This window comes from Juglans microcarpa x Juglans regia, chromosome 4S (genome assembly GCF_004785595.1).
Source record: "Juglans microcarpa x Juglans regia isolate MS1-56 chromosome 4S, Jm3101_v1.0, whole genome shotgun sequence".
In the NCBI taxonomy this organism is placed as follows: Eukaryota; Viridiplantae; Streptophyta; class Magnoliopsida; order Fagales; family Juglandaceae; genus Juglans; species Juglans microcarpa x Juglans regia.
In genome coordinates this window covers 22,095,167-22,114,967 of record NC_054601.1, presented here as the reverse complement: position 1 = coordinate 22,114,967, position 19,801 = coordinate 22,095,167, and the positions used below count along the sequence as shown (strand labels likewise).

The 19,801-nt window shown below is 34.0% G+C and overlaps 2 protein-coding genes across 3 annotated transcripts; one reads left to right on the top strand and one right to left on the bottom strand.

The window, feature by feature from the left end:
* Positions 1–4,872: 4,872 nt before the first annotated feature.
* LOC121263809 (receptor-like cytosolic serine/threonine-protein kinase RBK1) lies at positions 4,873–9,382 on the top strand. 2 transcript variants are annotated; one of them, XM_041166889.1, is made up of 9 exons: positions 4,886–5,076; positions 5,158–5,235; positions 5,322–5,807; positions 7,129–7,386; positions 7,796–7,950; positions 8,057–8,136; positions 8,221–8,356; positions 8,583–8,732; positions 8,833–9,382. In XM_041166889.1, the coding sequence occupies exons 2-9, from the start codon at positions 5,223–5,225 to the stop codon at positions 8,989–8,991; spliced, it is 1,437 nt and encodes a 478-aa protein (XP_041022823.1). In that variant the 5' UTR covers positions 4,886–5,076; positions 5,158–5,222; the 3' UTR covers positions 8,992–9,382. The 2 variants fall into 2 exon arrangements, 1 of the variants encoding a protein (XP_041022823.1); XR_005940349.1 differs by having other exon boundaries at positions 4,873–5,235; positions 8,564–8,732; positions 8,833–8,974.
* A 629-nt stretch (positions 9,383–10,011) lies between these two features.
* LOC121262242 (AP2-like ethylene-responsive transcription factor AIL6) lies at positions 10,012–15,912 on the bottom strand. The gene is made up of 10 exons (XM_041164640.1): positions 15,372–15,912; positions 15,109–15,287; positions 14,065–14,629; positions 13,352–13,434; positions 12,006–12,014; positions 11,778–11,866; positions 11,555–11,628; positions 11,395–11,445; positions 10,960–11,036; positions 10,012–10,723 (listed from the first exon to the last, which is right to left on the bottom strand). Exons 2-10 carry the CDS (start codon positions 15,245–15,247, stop codon positions 10,287–10,289), a joined length of 1,524 nt encoding a protein of 507 aa, XP_041020574.1. The 5' UTR covers positions 15,248–15,287; positions 15,372–15,912; the 3' UTR covers positions 10,012–10,286.
* Positions 15,913–19,801: the final 3,889 nt, after the last annotated feature.

The window sequence follows — 19,801 nt, the reverse complement described above, 5'->3', positions numbered from 1 at the left end:
TTCAATTTTTTTTAATTATGTAAAAATATTAATTCCTATAATTTTAAAAGTAATTATACATACAACTGTAAATTGTGCAACTATTGCATAATCGCTTTGAAAATTAGTAGAATTTACTATTAAAAAATTAATTTTTTTCATGTGAGTTTCATATTTTATTCACTTTTTTTAAAATGATTATACAGCTATTACATGGTGATTACACAATTCACAATTATAAATATCTTTTATTATTCAAAAATTATTTTATTATTATTTATAAATTTCTTACTCATTTATTTTCATATGTTTAACCAAACGAAAATATTTTACCTTCAAAGATGGTCAGACGTGGTCCTAGATTAGGGCCTAAACTTGACAAATGTCTTGTGTCAATTGGTGGGGAGCTGGTACTCGCAATTGGGCTTCTTAACTTAGCTTTTGCATCTAAGCTAGAGGGTAGCAGCCCAAACCTTGATGTGTTGCTTGCCTAGGCCTGTTTACTCTGAACCAAGTACAGATCGCCTTAATAACTAAGCTTATGGCTACAATAAAGTCTTCCATTCCTGCATGTCGATGGAGGTGTGAAGAAAGTCACCGTCAAGACAGGCAAAGTTGCCTTAACAAACTAAAACACCGTGACTTCAGCTGCTTTAGAAAAATTTGAACATTTTAGCCTTTTGGGCCAACCTTATTTTTGGGCATCACAAAAATGATTAGTTCTCATCCAACTGAATTTGGTTTAGGATTAAGGCCTGTTTGGATTTAAAGATGATTTCATCTCATCTCATTTTATCATTATAATTTTTTTAAATTTCTACACAAAATATAATAAACAATTTAATTTTTTCAAATCTCAAAAAAATAATATTTTATTCAACTCATCTCATCTCATCTTACTATCTAAGTCAGCCCTTAAAGGCAGTACTAATACTTGAACTTTTAGGCATTTGGAAAGCCTTTCTTAAGTTTTCAATTTTAGCATTTGAGAAATGCTAAATATACTAATAAAATGAGTCTTATAAATAAAAATATAAATAAAATTATAAATACATATAACATTACTCTTAGCATTTTAATCTTTAATTTGAAACCTATTACAATTAACTCCTATCTATGGGACTCACTAATAACATGCCATGTGTGCTATTACTGGCATGTGCCAAACAATCAGAATCTGGTATGACATTTGCTGTGCCACATGTCAAAGTGTAATTGGTGATATATGGGAATATCATCATTGGTAGTTCTAACAAGAGTTGAATCAAAAGAATTGATTGTAAATGTTTCAAGCTCAGATCTTTTTACTAAAATAAAAAACGACAGAGTTTTTTAAACCTAATTTTGACATTCACCTTAGAGATTAATGGTCCGTTAGGAAATACAAATATTCTTAAATAATTTTAAATATTCTCAAATTATTTTACTATTATTCATAAATATTTTAAGATATTCCTAACATTCAAACGAAGTTAAAAGATTATGAAATGTAGGTAATAGACGAAAGAACCATTATCAATTGTAGTAATTCTATATACAATCGTGAAGTGCGTAAATAATCCGTAATCATTTTGAAAAATAATGAGGTCCACTATTAAAAATTAGTTTTTTTTTATGTAGATCTCATGTTTTATTTATTTTTTTCAAAACGATTATGTAGTAGTTACACAATTCACAATTGTAAATATATTTTCTCTATCAATTGAGAGGATTTGGTATAGTCAGACCTTATCTGAATCACTTAACATGATCGCAGAGACCTAGTTTTTGTTGTCGAGTCTTGGCAAGTGGGGCTTACAATCAGTCCCAAAATACTTAACTCTCTCTTTGTCAGAATATTGCATGATCTCACATGTTTGCTCAACACCAATCAGCCGTTCCTGTTTTTTATTATTAGGTTGAGTTGCAACTGATCCATCTTTTGCTCTTGGGAGGGCATACCTTAACCAACCCATCATTCCACTCTCTCCACAACAGTCTCTCCCTCTCTCTCTCTTCTGATTTGGTGTCCCACCCTTCAATTTGGAGCACCAAAGCCTGTCTGAAATTGGTCTTCTGAAAGCTGCAGTAACAGTTACATTACCTTTATTATTCTTTAGCTTCGAGAGTCCACTCTTTAGCTCTCTCTAAAATACAAAAAGAGCAGACACGGGATAATTTTTTTTATAAAAATAAGTCTATAAATTGATATAATTTTATATAATACGTTTATAATAAAAGTACATTTACAATCTAATGTATCATATCAATTTACGTCAGCTTACAAATTTATTTTTGTGTGATATCTTTATGACTAAAACATTTCTATTTTTTTTTATCGATTTTGAGTTTTTAAAAGATTAAACACGCTTACATGCATAGTTACCTACCTCATGAAGTGTCGAGCTTGAGGACTTGGTGAGGTTGGTGGGTTTGGGTTTTGGGATGATATGCATATTCAAAACCTCTTAACGGGTTTAGTTCACCCACTTACACTGATAGAACTCTTCTAAAATTTAATGCAATTAATGTATTGATTACGATAGCAGAAGAGGTAGCTAGCTTTGTTAACTAATTCAATATATCAAAGTTGTAATTTAACAGCTTGTTGATTTCAGTACAAGTCGACCCCCTTTTTTTACAATATGATTGTGACAGCTTGCATGCTAAAACAATGACATCTTTATGCAGATGGAGTACATATATATACACATACTCTTCAAGTGGAAATTAATTTGGTATGGTTCTTGCATGCACTCATCAAAAGTCAAAACTCCATGTTGTTTACTTGCGGTTAATTGTCAATTAAAAACTTCATTAAACAGGTAAAATCAATCATGGGGTTTGACTCTTGTAGTTGAATTATAAGCCTAGCTACTACCAAGTTATGTTCTTGCTTTTGTTTAATCCGTCGCAATGCAATACGCGGGAATAATTATTTGACTATTATGTCACATAGAGTCTAAGGTCCAGTTTAGATATACAAAACATCTCATCTTATCATTACGAGGCCTAAAGTGTAAGAGATCATAGAAAGCCAAGAGGATAAATAAGGAAGAGTCAATAATTATAATAAGATAAATAGTCCTTTTTTTTTCTTTATTAGAAAAGCAATAGCAAAATGTTAGAAGAGTTTAGCTGTAGAAAAGCAAAATAGATATATATTAAAAAATCAATAGCCACTATAAGATAAAAAAAAGTTTTTTTTTCCCTCTTTATTATTTACCAATCATAAATGGCAGAAAATATTTTATTTTCCCCATTTGAGTAGTGAGATGAGATGAGATGGTTTTATATAAAAATTAAAAGTTGAATAAAATATTATTAGAATATTATTTTTTAATATTATTATTATTATTGTTTTGAGATTTGAAAATTTTGAATTATTTATTATATTTTGTATGAAAATTTGAAAAAGTTATAATGATAAGATGAGATGAAACTGTTTTTATATCTAAACAGAACCTAAAATCTTAATGTCTATAAATTGACTGAGATTGTTTTGATAGTAAAGATAATATAATTAAATATCTTTTTAACATGTAAAATATTTGGGTAGGTCAATACAATAAAATAAATGATGAGATAGCTCAACAAAATACAAGGAATAAACTTGATAAATTATAAAGGCAATAAAATAGGTTACATGTGTTTTAGTTGAGTACGGTTAATGGGTTATTGAATCAATGAGTTTTAATATGTTATATGATTATCTAGACACTGACTTGTATATATAAACCTACGAATTCTAAAATGAGAATTTGTGCGTGGATGTTGAAGTGAGTTGAGTTGAGTTAAGTTGTGATGATAAAATATTGTTAGAATATTATTTTTTAATATTATTATTATTTTAAAATTTGAAAAAGTTGAATTGTTTATTATATTTTATATTGAGATTTGAAAAAATTGTAATGATGAGTTGAGAGGAGTTAATGTGAGTTTGGTAACTAATCGCATCCTAAAAGTGAATGAAATCAGGGGGTGAAAATTGTTTTCAAAATTACCCATTTTTCTTTTCTTTTTGCTTATGATTACCTTCCTGATTCCGAATATATATATATATATATATATATATATATATATATATAGCACTCATGGAGCACCAAATTCTATACGTGCCAAATGTCTTGTAATGATGTTGTTAGCCAACACAAACCTTTCAGTACTTGCTTTAGGTTTTTCTTGTCTTTCGCCTCATGCCGGCCGTGCTTTTACTCTTTTGAGCATGCGCTCTCTACTCAGTATGATCACAAATTAGCACTATAATTTTGTCTCTAAAATTTAAATAGTTATTAATAGTTATTACAATATAATGAAATGGTAGAAGAATAAATATTGTTATTCTTAAACTTCTACACCAGACTTTACATAAGTGATATAATTTAATTTAAAAAATAAATTTAAAAATTTAAATCTTATATATAAATCAATTTTAATCATTTAAGTTATATGAAATATGTGCTCTATACACGAATTTGAAAAATAAAATAATTTTAAAAATTACGAGGATAGTATTACTAATTTACAAACGTATAAAAAAAATATTAGTTGTTTATTAATATCTCATACCAACCTGTATATCACAGAATTTCGAGTCCAATTTTCGAAAATATTTGGTAATTATTATTATTAAAAATCTGTTTAATTATGACTAATTATTTTATGTGAAAATGATTATTTTTTTGTTAAAAATAAATTATTTATATTGTAAATAATCATTAAAATAATAGTTTACTCATATTTCGGAATCTTACGTCTATTCGGTAATGGTTTGTTAGGTTCGCCGCCATCTTCATCTGCGCTTTTAACCGTTAGTCACGGCAATACATACGATACGAATTATAAGAGCCAACGGTCAAGATTGCGTCTCCGAATAATCAAAATAACAGGAAAAGTTTTTTGGGCAAGTAAGCCAAAGTATATATGAATATGGCAGAGCACGTACACATATTATTATTCCAGGCGTCACCGGACTGGTCATCGCCTACTCTTTAACCTTCGAAGAATAACCAACTCCCAAAGATATACCATTTCTAACGAACCTTTGTTGTCTCCCCCGTATTCCCTTCTCCTCTATCTGCATCGATTGTCTTTCCCCCTCTCTGTGACTCCTCAAATGTAGAAAAATATTGTTCTTTGTAATTTGTTTCTTCTCTTTCGTTTTCCTTCTGTGAGAAATGACGATGATCTTCTATTCAGGCTTATAGGCTTTGCGGTCGTTCTTGCCCGGGGTTTCGATACAAAAGATACCCGATACCTTAACCATGTCTGTTGAAGGTAAGAGCTTTTTGTTTTAATTTCAATTGTTTTTATGTTTTGAAAATCTGGGTTTCCGTTGTGATGCTGTTCTTTGATGTGAGTAGAGAGCAGAGGAGAAACAGAGGAAAACCCAGAAATAGAAACACTAGAACCACATGTGAGTATCAAGGAGCTGGAGATTTCCGGCAACGACGACGAAGACGACAAGGAGTCCCCAAGAGGTGTGCTGGAAATCCCAGTTTTGGGTCCTGCGGACTCGTCGGATAACACAGGGAGCAGCAGTAGCTTCAGCTCGTGTATCTCTCCCACGCAGAAACCCGCGGCGCCGCCTCAGCTCCGAGAGAGCCGCGGTGGGGGGCAGTGGAAGTCTGCGTTCGAGGCCTTGAAGAGGAAATCTCTGAGGCGGTTTTCCACCTTTGCGTTGCTGACTACGAGCCACAATGCTTCGAGGAAGAATCTCAGCCGGAAGTTAGCTCGGATTCGGAGCGCCGACGATCGGATTGACTACGATGGAACGCATAGAACAAAGCCGTCTTGGAGGAGCTTCGATTATGCCGAGCTTGCCGCCGCTACTAATAATTTCAGTTCCGGTAAACACAAGCAAATTCCCTCTGTTTTTTCTTTCGAATACACTTCTATTACAAACATAAACACCTACATCTTCCAATCATCTTGGATATAAACATGTTTAAATCTCACTTAAAAAAGTTTCAGATCAATTATACTTGTGTCATTTAGCCATATTGTGTATGTATATCTTCTGTGTAATACACAAGTATTTATGTTAAGTAAAATCTTATACAATTATTATAATTTTTTTAAATTTTTATAGAAAATATAATAAATAATTTAATTTTTTAAATTTTAAAATAAAAATTATATTATAATAATATTTTATTTAAATTTTAACAAAATATTTTATTTCATTTAAACTACGTAACCATAAAATCAATACTACTGATGAAAGGTATATTACAAACTGTCACTGTATTATAGACGAAGGAAAATGCTAATTTGAATTTTGTTCCCTTCAGTATATTTAAATTTTTTTAATTTTTTTATTTAATAATTAAGAAATTAATTTTTAATATATTGATATATTTTTTATTTTTTAAAAATATTTAAATATGTTAAAAAATAAAAAAATAAAAAAAATAAGGTTGTTTGTACTAGAGAGAACGCAGCTATCATTACCGCCGGCGGCCTACTTGACCTATAGTTGAATCCATGTGGCTTTTGTAAAGAGTAATTAACTCTGCAAGGATACTCCCTCGTAGAACCTAGCAACTACTACTACATTATTGACTGAGATATTGAAATCAACCGGCAGTGTCTGAAACCGGCCTAAAACTTTTCATTGGGAAGCGACGATCTTTTTGACCAAGCTTTGATTGGATGGCAGAAAATAGTAAGGAATAGGTTGTGGGACCTGGCTGCTTGACTTTATCTATACCGAACCTAGGAAAACCTAGCCATGCTGGGTCCAAGCTCTTTCGGTACAGTGATCGTTTCAGCTCGCTCGTATTCTGTACAGTTTTCTTGATTTTGCTTGTTAGAGGTGAGTTTTTTGGTTTAACTCAAAACTATTCTGAATTGCATTGCGTATTTGTGACTAATGTTGGGCTCAAAGATTAATCTTCTTTCCGTGCAAGTTACTGTTTTTTTTTTCTTTTTTCTTTTCGAGTTTCGCACCTCCATTATCACAGCAGTCCAACTTTATGAAGGTAGAGGCGACCAGTAGTTTGATTTATGCCGGCATAAATTAGTGGGTGTTGACTAGTTCTTTTTATCAGACTTGGGTCCTTATCTATGGCTAGCTATAATTAGTAGTATTAAGCTCTAATTCAATTGGTCAATGCTTGTTGGTTATTAAATTTGACTATGTTATGTTTTTGCATAAAACTTCGACAGAGAACTTGATTGGGAAAGGCGGGCATGCTGAGGTGTACAGAGGATGCTTATCCGATGGTCAAGTTGTAGCAGTTAAAAGGCTAACAAAGAAAAAGAAGGAAGATGAGGATAGGATTTGTGATTTCTTGTCAGAAGTTGGGATTATTGCACATATAAACCACCCCAATGCTGCCCGTTTGCTTGGTTTTGGAACTGATGGTGGTCTGCACCTTGTCCTTCAATTCTCCCCGCATGGCAGCCTTGCATCTGTGTTATTTGGTGCTGTCTCGATCTCTGTCGTTTGATTGTGCTGTTTATTTCAACTTTTCAAATTGTTTGTAGTTCACACAAGGAACATATACAATTGCAAGCTGGAATGGAGGTGTGGAAGAAACTTAGCAGGATTTGATTTGAAAGATAAATTTAATTTTAACTTAACTTTTATATCAAATCTTACCATATCAACTGCGTGGAGAGTCTGTCCTCCCCACCCGCGTGAGAGTAGAGATAGTAGAAGAATTTTTGCTTAATTGAAACCAGTGGGAATCAAAGTAGTTTGATGGCAGTAGAAGTTCAGGTGAATTGAATGAGATATGACTCTGAATAAACTAGTCTAGATCTAAGAAAAATAATGTAAACCAGTGATCATAGATTTATTTGGCTGATGATGAGCCATTCAGCATTTCAGGTTCATCTGAGTGTCTGGAGTGGACGATAAGGTTTAAGGTGGCTATAGGGGTAGCAGAAGGATTGGATTATCTCCATCACAACTGCCACAGGCGCATTATCCACAGAGACATCAAAGCCTCTAATGTGTTACTCACTCAAGATTACGATGCTCAGGTACTTGTGTAAGCCAAATAAAAGAACTGAAGTTAGCATTTACGTATACTGCTGTTGTCCACAAAATGGAATAAGAAACATTTTGTGACTTACATATACCGTGCAGATTTCTGATTTTGGACTTGCAAAGTGGCTGCCAGAAAAATGGGCTCACCATGTTGTTTTCCCTATTGAGGGCACATTCGGGTTAAGCATGCAACTTCATTGATTTGTTAGTATCGTTTTGATGTTTAAGTCTTCTGTGCTTATAAATCTTTATGTGGACTTCAGGTATTTGGCTCCGGAGTATTTTATGCATGGGGTTGTTGATGAGAAAACTGATGTATTTGCATTTGGGGTTCTGTTACTGGAGCTCATTACTGGTCGCCGTGCTGTTGATTCATGTCGACAAAGCCTTGCCATCTGGGTATTTTTATATGCTAAAACTTCGAAGTCCAGCCAATGTTTGGGCAGATAAACTTGTCTTGTTACAAACTAAGTTCTGTAAATTTTGTGAGCAGACTGGCTGGTTGGTCAGCAGCTTAGGCTGCAATATTTAAGCTTTCCAAGTCACTTATAGCTAATATCTTTACAGATGATGAAATATGTCCTACAAAGATAAATGAAAAGTCAGTTTTCTTTGTTATGCATAGGCAAAGCCGCTGCTGGACACAAATAATGTCAAGGAATTATCTGATCCTCGATTAGGAGATGCTTATGATCCTAATGAGATGAAACGTGCCATGTACACTGCTTCAGTGTGCATCCACCACTTACCCTCGATGCGTCCACAGATGAATCGAGTATGAACTTTTCTATATTATAAGTTTCAGATCATCTAGTAAACTTCATCGCGATTGAGATACACAAATGAGTACTGATGCAAAACTGCGTGCAATGCAGGTTGTGCAGCTACTGAAGGTCGAGGATGGAGCTCTTGAACCAAGACCAATTTCTGTAGCTGCAAAATCACCCCTTTTTAATGCTTGTGACCTGGAAGGTTATACTTCTACCAATTATCTAAACGACCTCAATCGTCACAGGCAACTAGTGATGGAGTAATTCCTCAGCATCTGTTCTATAGTGTTCCTTATTGTTACTTGTCCATGTCAAAGTTAAAAAGAAAATGGTAAGGCCGTGCAAAGTTTTAAGTTGAAATTGGACGAATTGGTAGTCTCACTTGGTAGTTATTTCTCCGAGTCTCTCAGCATAATAGCTTTGTTGTAAAGAGAATCAGAATAGATTCAAATTCCAGAATCATAGGGAAATACTCGCCAAATAGAAAGGGGAAAAAAATTGTGTGCATGCCATTGTGTTTGTTCTGCATTTTGCAAAGTGAAAATCCCATATATTTAAAGTTTCAAAGCCTGTAGTAACTCTATTTCTTCATTATTGTATATTCCAGTTATGTTAACAAGGTTTGTATCATTTGGAACACTGCTGAACAGACCAATCACCAATGAACTCTTTGGAAATTGAAAGTGTTTAAAAAGTTAAAATCCAACTTTTTCAAACCTTGATATTTGAGTTTATTTCAGGAATCCCTTCGAAACTCTTTCATTCATAGGGGCTTGAAATCACGTCGGTTAAGCTAATAAAAAACGGTAGATTTTATTATTTATTTTATATCTTAACACTCTCTTACGTGTAGGCTAGACTCTCATTCAAGTGTGGTCCACTACGTGGAATATTTAATTAAATAAGGTAAGAGTGTAAAATCAAGATTCGAAGTTAGAATCTTTACTCTGATATAATGTGAAATCATTACGTCTCAAAAGCTTAAGTTAATGGAAGAAAATAGATTTTATTATTTATTTTATGTCTTAAATGATCCAAAAAAAAAAAAAGAAAAAAAGAAAGAAAAGTCGGAACTCTGTAGACCTGGACAATTAATTTTTCTATTTTCCTTCCATGGATGAAGAAGGAAGATAGCTTAAAAATAAAAAAACAAAACAAAACGTCAGCTATCAGCACAAGATTCTGCTCTGACCAAAGATGATGGCTCATGCTTCAACGATCGAGTCTGTCCTGTCCATAAGATTCTACGCTGACCAACAAGAATGGAGGAAGAACACAAAGGAATCATAATAATGCTACATATAAAATACTTTGGAAGAATACTGTCACACTAGATGGGTGCCTCATTCAGAAATTCATTGACTACTAATATTTTGGCTACAAAATCCAGCTTCCTACAGTAACTAGAACTTCAACCTTCTGACAAAAAACCCCTAGCCTCTGGCTAGCCCCAGATCAAGAGGTGAATTAGAGTGAAAACTGGGAATTAAAAGGTCAGATGCGTCGGCTTCAGCAGTGCCACAACAAGAGCTAGCTTAGTTGGCTATCTTGGTCACATGTCAGCAATAGCGGTGAGGCCATAAGAGGAACTCGGCTTGTGGTGGTGTTGGTGGCGGAAATATATTGGTTGGAGTTGCAATGTTTGAAGTGCTGGTGTTTCTGGGTTGAAGGTGCTGGAAGAGGTGGTGATGATAGAGTGCTGTTGCTGCATCAAATGGAATTCCACAAGGAATGGCAGGAAGTGGCTGAATGGAAGCAAAATTGATGCTGTTGCTGCCAGAACTGCTGCGCTGGGCTTGCTGAGTAGGGTTTATGAATGGTTTCTGTTCTGATTCTTGTGAGAGCTTCAAGCGCTTTGTTGCCCCACCAACGGGCAGAGAACTCTTGGAAATGGCTTCCACATCATACCTGCTCATCTCAAAATTGGTCACAGCACTTGCACCCCTAAACTTTATGGCTGCAATATCATATGCCTCTGCTGCTTCCGCTTCAGTGGCTGCCACCATTCAAAACAAAAGGAAGTCATTATTTATACACGCGTCTTTCTCCTAACAATTCTTGCATATAATTAGTAAAATTTAACTAATTAGTCCAATTTTAGTTGGAACAGAGGAAACTGATGATCCCAGGCTCCAATTCTCCATGCAAGGAGCTTGGTCTGCAATCAAAGCCCTGATCTTCTTTTCTTGTAGCAATGTAACCAACGTTAAACTTATTTATTTAATTAATTACCAAAGGTTCCAAGGTATAGGTCTTTGTTTCCGGCAATTCGGCCTATCCTTGCTTGCCATCGACCCTGTTGATGATGCCTGGAGCATTAAACGATAAACATGACCCAATTAGTAGCAATTTATATGGAGTAATGCTACATGCAGTCACGTAATGCGCAAGCACCATACAGTCGCTTTGAAAAAGAGTGGCGTCCACTATTAAATTTTTTTTTTTTCATGTGGATCCCGTATATATTCATTTTCTTCAAAATAATTGCACGGCGCTTGCGCACTCACAACTGCAACTATAATTTCTAATTTAGATTACATGCTACTAAACAAAATAAGGAAAGCATGGGGTAAACAAAATAAGGCAAGCATGGGGAAAAGAAAGCTTCCATAATCAATATAACAACTCCAATCAAGCATAGATTCAATTGCATATAAATAGCCAGACCTTGTCACACCCCTATATATAGAGGCTCCCCTTGAAAAACCGCTACTTTTCCTATACATGAGGATTCAAAAAGAGAAATATTACTGCTAAATTAATCAAGAATAAGGTTAAACATACAAAACTTTAATAAATAACAGGTGGCAGAAATATTAAAGCTTACCTTCTCAGAGATGCAATGAGTTCTTGTTTGGTTACATGTTTCATTTCCTCCAATTCTTTGGTGTAATTTGAAACCTAAAGAAAAGAACCCGACTTGCTGGATGACTTAAGTTCCATGCAAATTGCAATTGCTAGTTTAGGTAGTTTTCCATGCAGAAACAGAGGAATCTCATTGCATGAAACAGTTTATAACATGAGAAAACTGTTTATATACATGTTCTTACGGGAAAGTTGGTAGTTGCAGTAGGACCCCAGTATTTGAGGGCTGCTAAATCATAAGCTCTTGCGGCCTTTTCTTCCTTGTCATATCCACCTAATGATATACATAAGAGATGGATCGAATAGTTATAGATTTTAAGCAAGTAATAAACACTGCAGAATTCTTTAAACCAGAACTAGATTAATGCAGTTTCAAAGGCAAATGTAGAAAAGTAAAGAGGAAAACTTCTTACCCAGGTATACTGTAGAACATATTCAAAGATGATCAGCAAAATCCAGATATGAAAGGTCATGCGTTACATGGAAAAAAACAAAAAGCAAGAATGTGAGCATTAGTTAAAGGAGAAATACTTTTGATACAAATGAATTACACAAAAGTAAATTTACAAAACGATGTAGTTTGATGCAGTACGTCAGATTATAAAGTTACTTTATGTAAAGTTTGGCAAGTAGGATGAGACACAAAATTCTCATCTCATCATTACAAATGTTTCAAATTCTCACACAAAATATAATAAACAATTTAATTTTTTTAAATCTCAATTCAACTTTTTCAAATTTTAAAACAATAATAATATTAAAAAATAATATTTTAAACTTTTATCTAAAATAAACAATTCTCTTCTCATTATCCAAACATATATCTAACGGATCTCATGAAATCATATCAGTTTGTAAATTTATTTTTATGTAATCTTTTAGTTAAGATTATGGTCAAAATTTTCTCCCAGAATATTATTTTTCAAGGAATTTAAAAATACAGAAAGAACAACGTGATTTGCATGCTATAGCACATGCTCAAGGACAATAATTCAGGCTATATACAAAATCTCTCATCTTATCTTATAAATACAATTTTCTCAAACTCTCATATAAAATATAATAAATAATTAAATTTTTTTAAATTATCATTTAAAAATATTATTAAAAAATTATATTATATTTAATTTTTAATAAAATATCTCATCTCTAATTATATTTTCAGTATTTCATTAAATAATAGTTCGTTTCCATCTGCAGCGAATTGTCATTTCCTCCCATCTTTCCTGAGGAATGACGAGAAAAGAGTGCACGGTCTAACTTCTAAGGTTTTTAGATGCTGTAAATGCAGTCTTATCCAGCATTTTTAGTACTTCTTTTTCTATTTTTTTAACTTTATGGTTGTGACTTTCCATATATACTGTTTCCTCGGTAGGTGTAGAAGATCATAGGTCAAGATTCTCAATAATTTCGCAGACTAATGTTTAGGATATTAAAATCACTTTTTCTCTCACTCACTGGCATCACCATTAAAGTATGGATACGGAAGCAAGATTCTGCGTGTGTGTAGGACTGTGAGAGAATGAAATGGGAAAAAAACTGCAACGAGAAAAAAATGGCGGCTCCACTGATAAAATCAATGAGAAAGAAAAGGAAAGGGAAAAGAAATCTCAGAACAGTATCCGTGTAAGTAACGAACAAGTACCATCTCTGCATGTATATGCCATCCGTCAATCATAAAAAGATGGGTTTGAAAGATTTTGTGTGGGCTTCATATTCAAATGGAATTGAGTGAGAGTGAGAGAGAGAGAGAGAGGACCTTGACGCCCTTTCCTAGCCTGCCCCTCTCTTCTACACCTGTTATCCCATAGATGAGCTTCATATCTACCCGTCCACCTGTGTCTGCAGCAGTGCACATGATCAAAATAAAACTTCGGAAATTTGTTAGGAATTATTCTCAGTTCCAATTTGAAGAAATTCTCAGCTATATAAGAAAAGATGCACATATTCTTCATTTTTCATAAACATATTTAACATCTTCTTTATAAGTAATATGTGATTATTTTTCAACATCTTCTTTTATATATAAGTTAATATTTTTTTTAATTTTTATTACGGAATAAATAGTATGAATCTTATTCGTCCTAAATTCTGATATTATAAAAAAAATTCATAAATTTAATTCATCTCATAAAATCAACTCTATAAAAAAAAATTATTATTTTTTAAAAACATGTAAAGACTTTGTCACAAGTAACATGAGATTATTGCTCAACACATATATATTCGAGCATCTTTTCTCAAAGTATATATATTAAGGGAACCCCCTGCATCGTGGTGCTTATAAAATTCTTCCATCTATTTTCACTGTCAACCTTACTGATTTTATATCAGAACTAGATATGGTATTTTGTGGTTGCATGATCTTCATCAAGATTAATCAAACCCCACAAAATAAAAAATCAGAGAGAAAATACCAAACAATAATAAGACTATTGAGGAATTCAGACTATGGTACGTAATGCATAGTACCTAGTGACTCCTCTGTAGATTGAAGTTCTCTGACCGAAAGTATCAGCTATCTTCTTAGTTCTATCAGACTCAACCGAGACAAGGGTCTTCTCAGACCGCTGATGAGCGACCCCGAGTGCCAGAGCTCCCTTGGCAGAGTTTGTGAAGGCCAATTCGTTCACTGATGACTCGTTCGGACTATGACCCGCAAACTCGGCACAAGTGACCTTCTGGGTCCTGGCCGCCACAGACGCCGAGTCAGCAACGTCGGAGCCTGAGATAGTAGAGATGGCTTTGAGCCCATCGATTGCTTTTATATCTTGCTGCTCGTTGAAGTATGCTGCGCCCTGGTCGTAGATTTGGGTCAGGGACGAGTCCTGGGTCTCAGTTTGGCTGTCCGAGTGCCGAACGATCGACAAGGAGTCGCCGAGAAAGTCCTCGAGCTTTGGAATTGGCTGGTTTTGGCTTTGCGTGTCAATGTAGCTCGTGAAAATAGATGAATCCGCTAAGCTTTGCGCATGAGCTTCTTTGGCTTGGCTTTCTTCTGCTTCTGTGTAGAAGACTTGCGGCTTCGGGGTAGCCCAGCCTACACGAAAACACAAGTGATGAGTCAGGGGCATCCATCATAGACCAGGTGACTCAGTAACTCGATCCGAGTTGCCATCAACCTAGACGTATTTATATGATTGCAGAGAAGGAAAAAGGCTAGCAGATAGGAGTAGTAGATTTCTTTCACAATATTTATCGATATTAGGGCACTGAGAAGACGTCAGTGATTTAAATGAGCTAATGTATATCCTATGCCTCATTTTTGTCGGGCAGTGCTGAAAACCTAAACTTTGAAACCGGGAAAACACATTCAAAACCCGTGCGTCTCTCAGTTTTTCTCAGCAACCAAACAAAAGTATAGAAACAGATCGGCTTTTCACCCGACACTGAACTTTTTCTGATACTGCTGAGAAAATCAAAGAAACTAATACCAGCATGTCATTTTTTTCCCAATTTCTAAGCAGCTAAACAGGACCTATTTAGGATCCTACGCCGAGAGAAAGAGTTGGGTTTTACCGTCTGCATAGAAGCTATCGATCAAGTAATGGGGAGAAGCAGTGGAAGAGCTCTCATAGCTCAGGAACTGAGACTCGGCGGACCTCAGCATTTCCAACGGGGACAGCGAGAAAGATAGCCAATTAGTCGTAGGAGCCATTGTTTCTTGCTTTTTCTTCAGCTGTTTCTTTATACAAAATCTGAAGAGTAACCAAACACAATCATTTTAACGAATACAAATAAGATTTTATCAGGGAGAAAAAAAAAAACCAACTTTTAAGTACCCGTTACCAAAAGCCTTTTATCTAGTATATTTCGAGATACACTTCAGCTAGCAGAAGGACGATAATAACGAAGTTGAATTTGCCTAAACCCAGTTGATGGGACTGAGGAGCTTCAAAAGTTGAAGGTAAATAGAGGAGCGATCGAAAGAGGTTCTTATCAGCGCAAAACATGCAAACGCAAACCCATTTGCCAGGATTCAAAGACAGCGGCAGAAACTGCAACTGTCACTTTAGAGAGAGTTTGTAAATGGGAGGGTCGAGCAGTTTCGGCTGTGAACCAACGAAAAACCAGGGAGAGAGACAGAGAGACAGAGAGATTCTTTCAAACGTGAGCGTGGGGAGATTTATATATATATATATATATATATATACACACGAATATAGAACAGTAGCAATAAAAAATTGAGGTAAGTGACTTTTGGCTCTGCGCATGAAGAAAATTTGTCTGAAACAAACAAGGTCGCGAAAGATCCGGGCTGGCGGAAATCGGAGACTTTTTGTTTTGTTTCAAGGGGTGAGAGTTTTGGTTTTCTTGTATTTTATTTCAGATTTCTTGATGAGAGAGATTGACGGCACAAAATAGAAAGATATGGAATACTTCCCTATATTGCATTAAACAGTAAACAATATATATATATATATAGTAAAAGTGAATGACACACTAATTAAGGTGCACGTGTATATAGGTGATTAAAAATAAATTTAATACACTAATAGCTCTCTCAAACTGGAGTGTGTAAATTAAGAATACCAAATTTGGATAAAAGACTATGAAATCTATCTATTCTTAAGACTTAGAGTGTGTTTGGACGTTGAAGTGAGTTGAATTGAGTTGAGTTGAGATGATAAAATATTATTAGAATATTATTTTTTAAAATTATTATTATTTTAAAATTTGAAAAAGTTGAATTGTTTATCATATTTTGTATTGAAATTTGAAAAAGTTGTAATGATGAGTTGAAATTAGTTGAGATTAGTTTAGTAACCAAACGTACCCTTAGTAAAAAAATCACCTAATTGATGTTCAGAAGAAATATGTAAAGTAATTCCAGTGGCATTTTGAATTAAGTCCCTAACTAAATGACAATCTATCTCAATATATTTTATTCTTTCATGAAAAACAGGATTAGTAGTAATATGTAATGTTGTTTGACTATCACAATAAAAAACAAATGGAGAGGAAAAAATAATTATGAAATCAGCAAGTAAAGTAGAGAACCATTTTATTTCACAACAAACAGAAGCTATTGAACGATACTCAGCTTCACTAGAAGATCTAGAAACAGTCACTTGTTTCTTGGACTTCCATGAAATCAGTGAATCACTAAGGAAGATGTAGAAACTAGTGACAGATCTTCTAGAATTAGGACATGTGGCCCAGTTCGAGTCACAAAAACCTTTCAACTGCAAAGAAGATAAATTGCGAAAAAAAGCCCTTGACCAGCAGTAGCCTTAACATATCTTACAACTCTGAGAGCAGCATCATGATGAGATTGGCGTGGATGGTCCAAAAACTGACTCAAAGTATTCACAGAATAAGAAATGCCAAGTCTAGTGAGTGTCAAATAAAGAAGTCTACCAATTAACCTTCTATAAGATGCTAGATCATCAAGTAAAGGGCTAAAAGTTTCAGTTTTGGACAATCGTAAATTCTGATCCATAGTAGAAGTGGCTGGCTTACCAGCAAGAAGACCAGAATCAATAACAATCTCTAGTGCATCTTTTCTCTGAGAAAGAGAAATACCTTTAGTAGATCTTGCCACCTCAAGACCCAAAAAATACCTCAAATTGCAAGGTCTTTCAGCTTGAAATGTAAATGCCTTAAGGTCGGCAAATGTTGTGGAATTATTAGATGCAATGACAATATCATCAATATATACCAATAGTGACATAAAAGAACCACTAGAATACTTTGTAAACAAAGAATAATCAAATTTAGACTGATTAAAACCATAAGTAATCAAAGTGAAAGAAAACTTAAAGAAACACTAACGAGAAGCTTGTTTTAAGCCATATAAAGACTTAAGTAATTTGCATACCCGAGTGTCTCTAGGTTTCAAAAAACCAGATGGTAATTTCATATAAACTTCTTCATCCAATTCCCCACGAAGAAATGCATTGTTTACATCTAGTTGATGTAATTCCTAGTTGTGAATAGCAGCCAAAGCATGAAAATAGCAAACAATAGTAAGCTTTGCAACAGGGGAAAAAAATATCAAAATAATCAATGCCCTTACATTGAGTATAACCTGTGGCTACTAAACGAGCCTTATATCTCTCTAAAGTGCCATCAGATTTCAACTTGTACTTATATACCTATTTACAACCAATTGATTGCTTGCTAGTAGGTAAGTCAGTTAAAATCCAAGTATTATTAGCTTCAAGAGCATTGATTTTAGCAGCCATTGCATCCTTCCAATGAGGATGTTTTATGACTTGATGAAAGAATTTAGGTTCATATAGAGAGTCAACAAAAGAACAAAAATGTTTATAGGAATTGGAAAATTTGAAATATGGTAAGAATGGAGAAATAGGGTAGACAATACCTGCTGTTGAAGAACCATCAACCAGAGGAGAATGAGTAACTTCATTAGTATTGATCAAGGAACAATGGTAATGTTGCAAGTAATCAGGTGGTCTTCTATTTTTTGTGGATTTTCGGGTAGGAATGGAGACAGAATCATTTGCTGGATAGGAAGATGTGGATGAAATATTAGATGATGTAAGAGTATCTAATTGAGAATGAGATGGACATTGAGAAAGATTTAGAATAACGTCTGATAAAGGGGCTGGTAAAACAGGATCATGAATGGAACCATAATCTGATGGAATTATAGAATCTGATTTGAAAAGAAAAATAGTCTCATGAAAGATAATATCTCTTGAAATTAAAAACTTGAGTATGGATGTTATAAAACTTATACCCTTTTATGCCAGTTGGATATCTAAGGAATATACAAGCTTGAGCTCGAGGAGAAAATTTGGTTGAAGAACCACCAAGAATGGATGCATAGCATAGGTAACCAAAAACTTTAAGATGATTATATTCGGATTTAATAGAAAATAGCACCTCATATGGTGATTTATTAGAAAGAATAGGAGTTGGAATTCTGTTTATAAGATAAACAACAGTTAAAACACAATCACTTCAAAAATGTAAAGGTATATGAGATTGAAATCTAATGGCTCGAGCAAGATTTTAATATATGTTGATGCTTTCTTTTAACAATAGCATTCTGTTGAGGATCATATACAAAATTAAGTTGATGTATAACTCCTTTATCAGCAAAAAAAAAAAAAAAAAAATCATATCAAACTCCAAAACATTGTTAGTACAAATAGTTTTGATTTTTGAATTAAACTGAGTCTCAACAAAAGAAAAGAATGCTTGTATATAAGATCAAGTTTCAGATTTTGACTTAAGTAAGTATATCCAAGTACACCTATGAAAATCATCTACAATGGTTAAAAAATATTTGAAGCCATTATAAGAGGGTACAGAAAAAGGTCCACATATATCACAATGAATGATTTCAAACACAGATGTTGTATAAGATGTACTCAAAGGAAAAGACAATCGTTTTTGTTTGGCAAGAGGACATATATCACAATGATTAATATGCTGAGATGTAAGGTTGGAAAGGTAAGAAGCAATGTCATGTAATCTAGAATTAGAAATATGTCAAAGTCGACAATGTCATATATAAGAATTATTTCTAACAGAATTATAACAAGGTGAAGTATCATTATCAACAGAATTACAAGAAATAGAAGTAATGCTCGGTACTTGCATTAAATGATATAGTCTTTGTGATTGCTTAGCTACTCCAACCGTCCTCCAATTGGAGAGGTCTTGAATATAACAGAAATCATGTAAGAATAAAAGAAAACATGATAACTATGAAACTAATTTGCTTTCTGAAATAAGATTGAAAGTAAATGCTGGAACATACAAAACATCAGTTAGAACAAAGGAATCAGAAAGTCTAACCGTGCCCTTATGTGTGACTTGAGTATATGACCCATTAGGTAATTTGACAGAAATATTGACAATGGAATTTATGGAAGAAAAAATGGATAAGTGACCAATCATATGATCGGTTGCACCCAAATCAAGAATCCAACATTGAGATGGACTGTAATTATGAGTATTATTAGCAAGAACAATGGAAGTACCTGAAAAACAAGGATCAAGTGTGGAGGGTATAGAAGAATTAGAGGGTGCAGAAACTGTTCCTACTTGATTTACAGAGGGAACATTAGATTGAGTTTGAAGAAATGTAATGAGTTGTTTACATTGCTCTTGAGAAAAATGAAATGATTGGGTTAAAACTGAATCATAAATATTAGATTGGCTAGCAGACACATGATTGACATTAGGGTTTCAAAATTTCAGTCTGTATTCAAGAGGATACCCATGAATCTTGTAA

Bases quoted from the DNA above. Each gene is read 5' to 3' on its own strand.
- LOC121263809 (XM_041166889.1), top strand. The intron at 5,808-7,128 runs GTAAACACAAGC...AAACTTCGACAG, and splicing joins TACTAATAATTTCAGTTCCG to AGAACTTGATTGGGAAAGGC. The intron at 8,733-8,832 runs GTATGAACTTTT...CGTGCAATGCAG, and splicing joins TGCGTCCACAGATGAATCGA to GTTGTGCAGCTACTGAAGGT.
- LOC121262242 (XM_041164640.1), bottom strand. From the start codon at position 15,247: ATGGCTCCTACGACTAATTGGCTATCTTTCTCGCTGTCCCCGTTGGAA. The intron at 11,446-11,554 runs GTAAGCTTTAAT...CCTCATGTATAG, and splicing joins CTCATTGCATCTCTGAGAAG to GAAAAGTAGCGGTTTTTCAA. The intron at 11,037-11,394 runs GTCTGGCTATTT...TTAATGCTCCAG, and splicing joins ATATATAGGGGTGTGACAAG to GCATCATCAACAGGGTCGAT.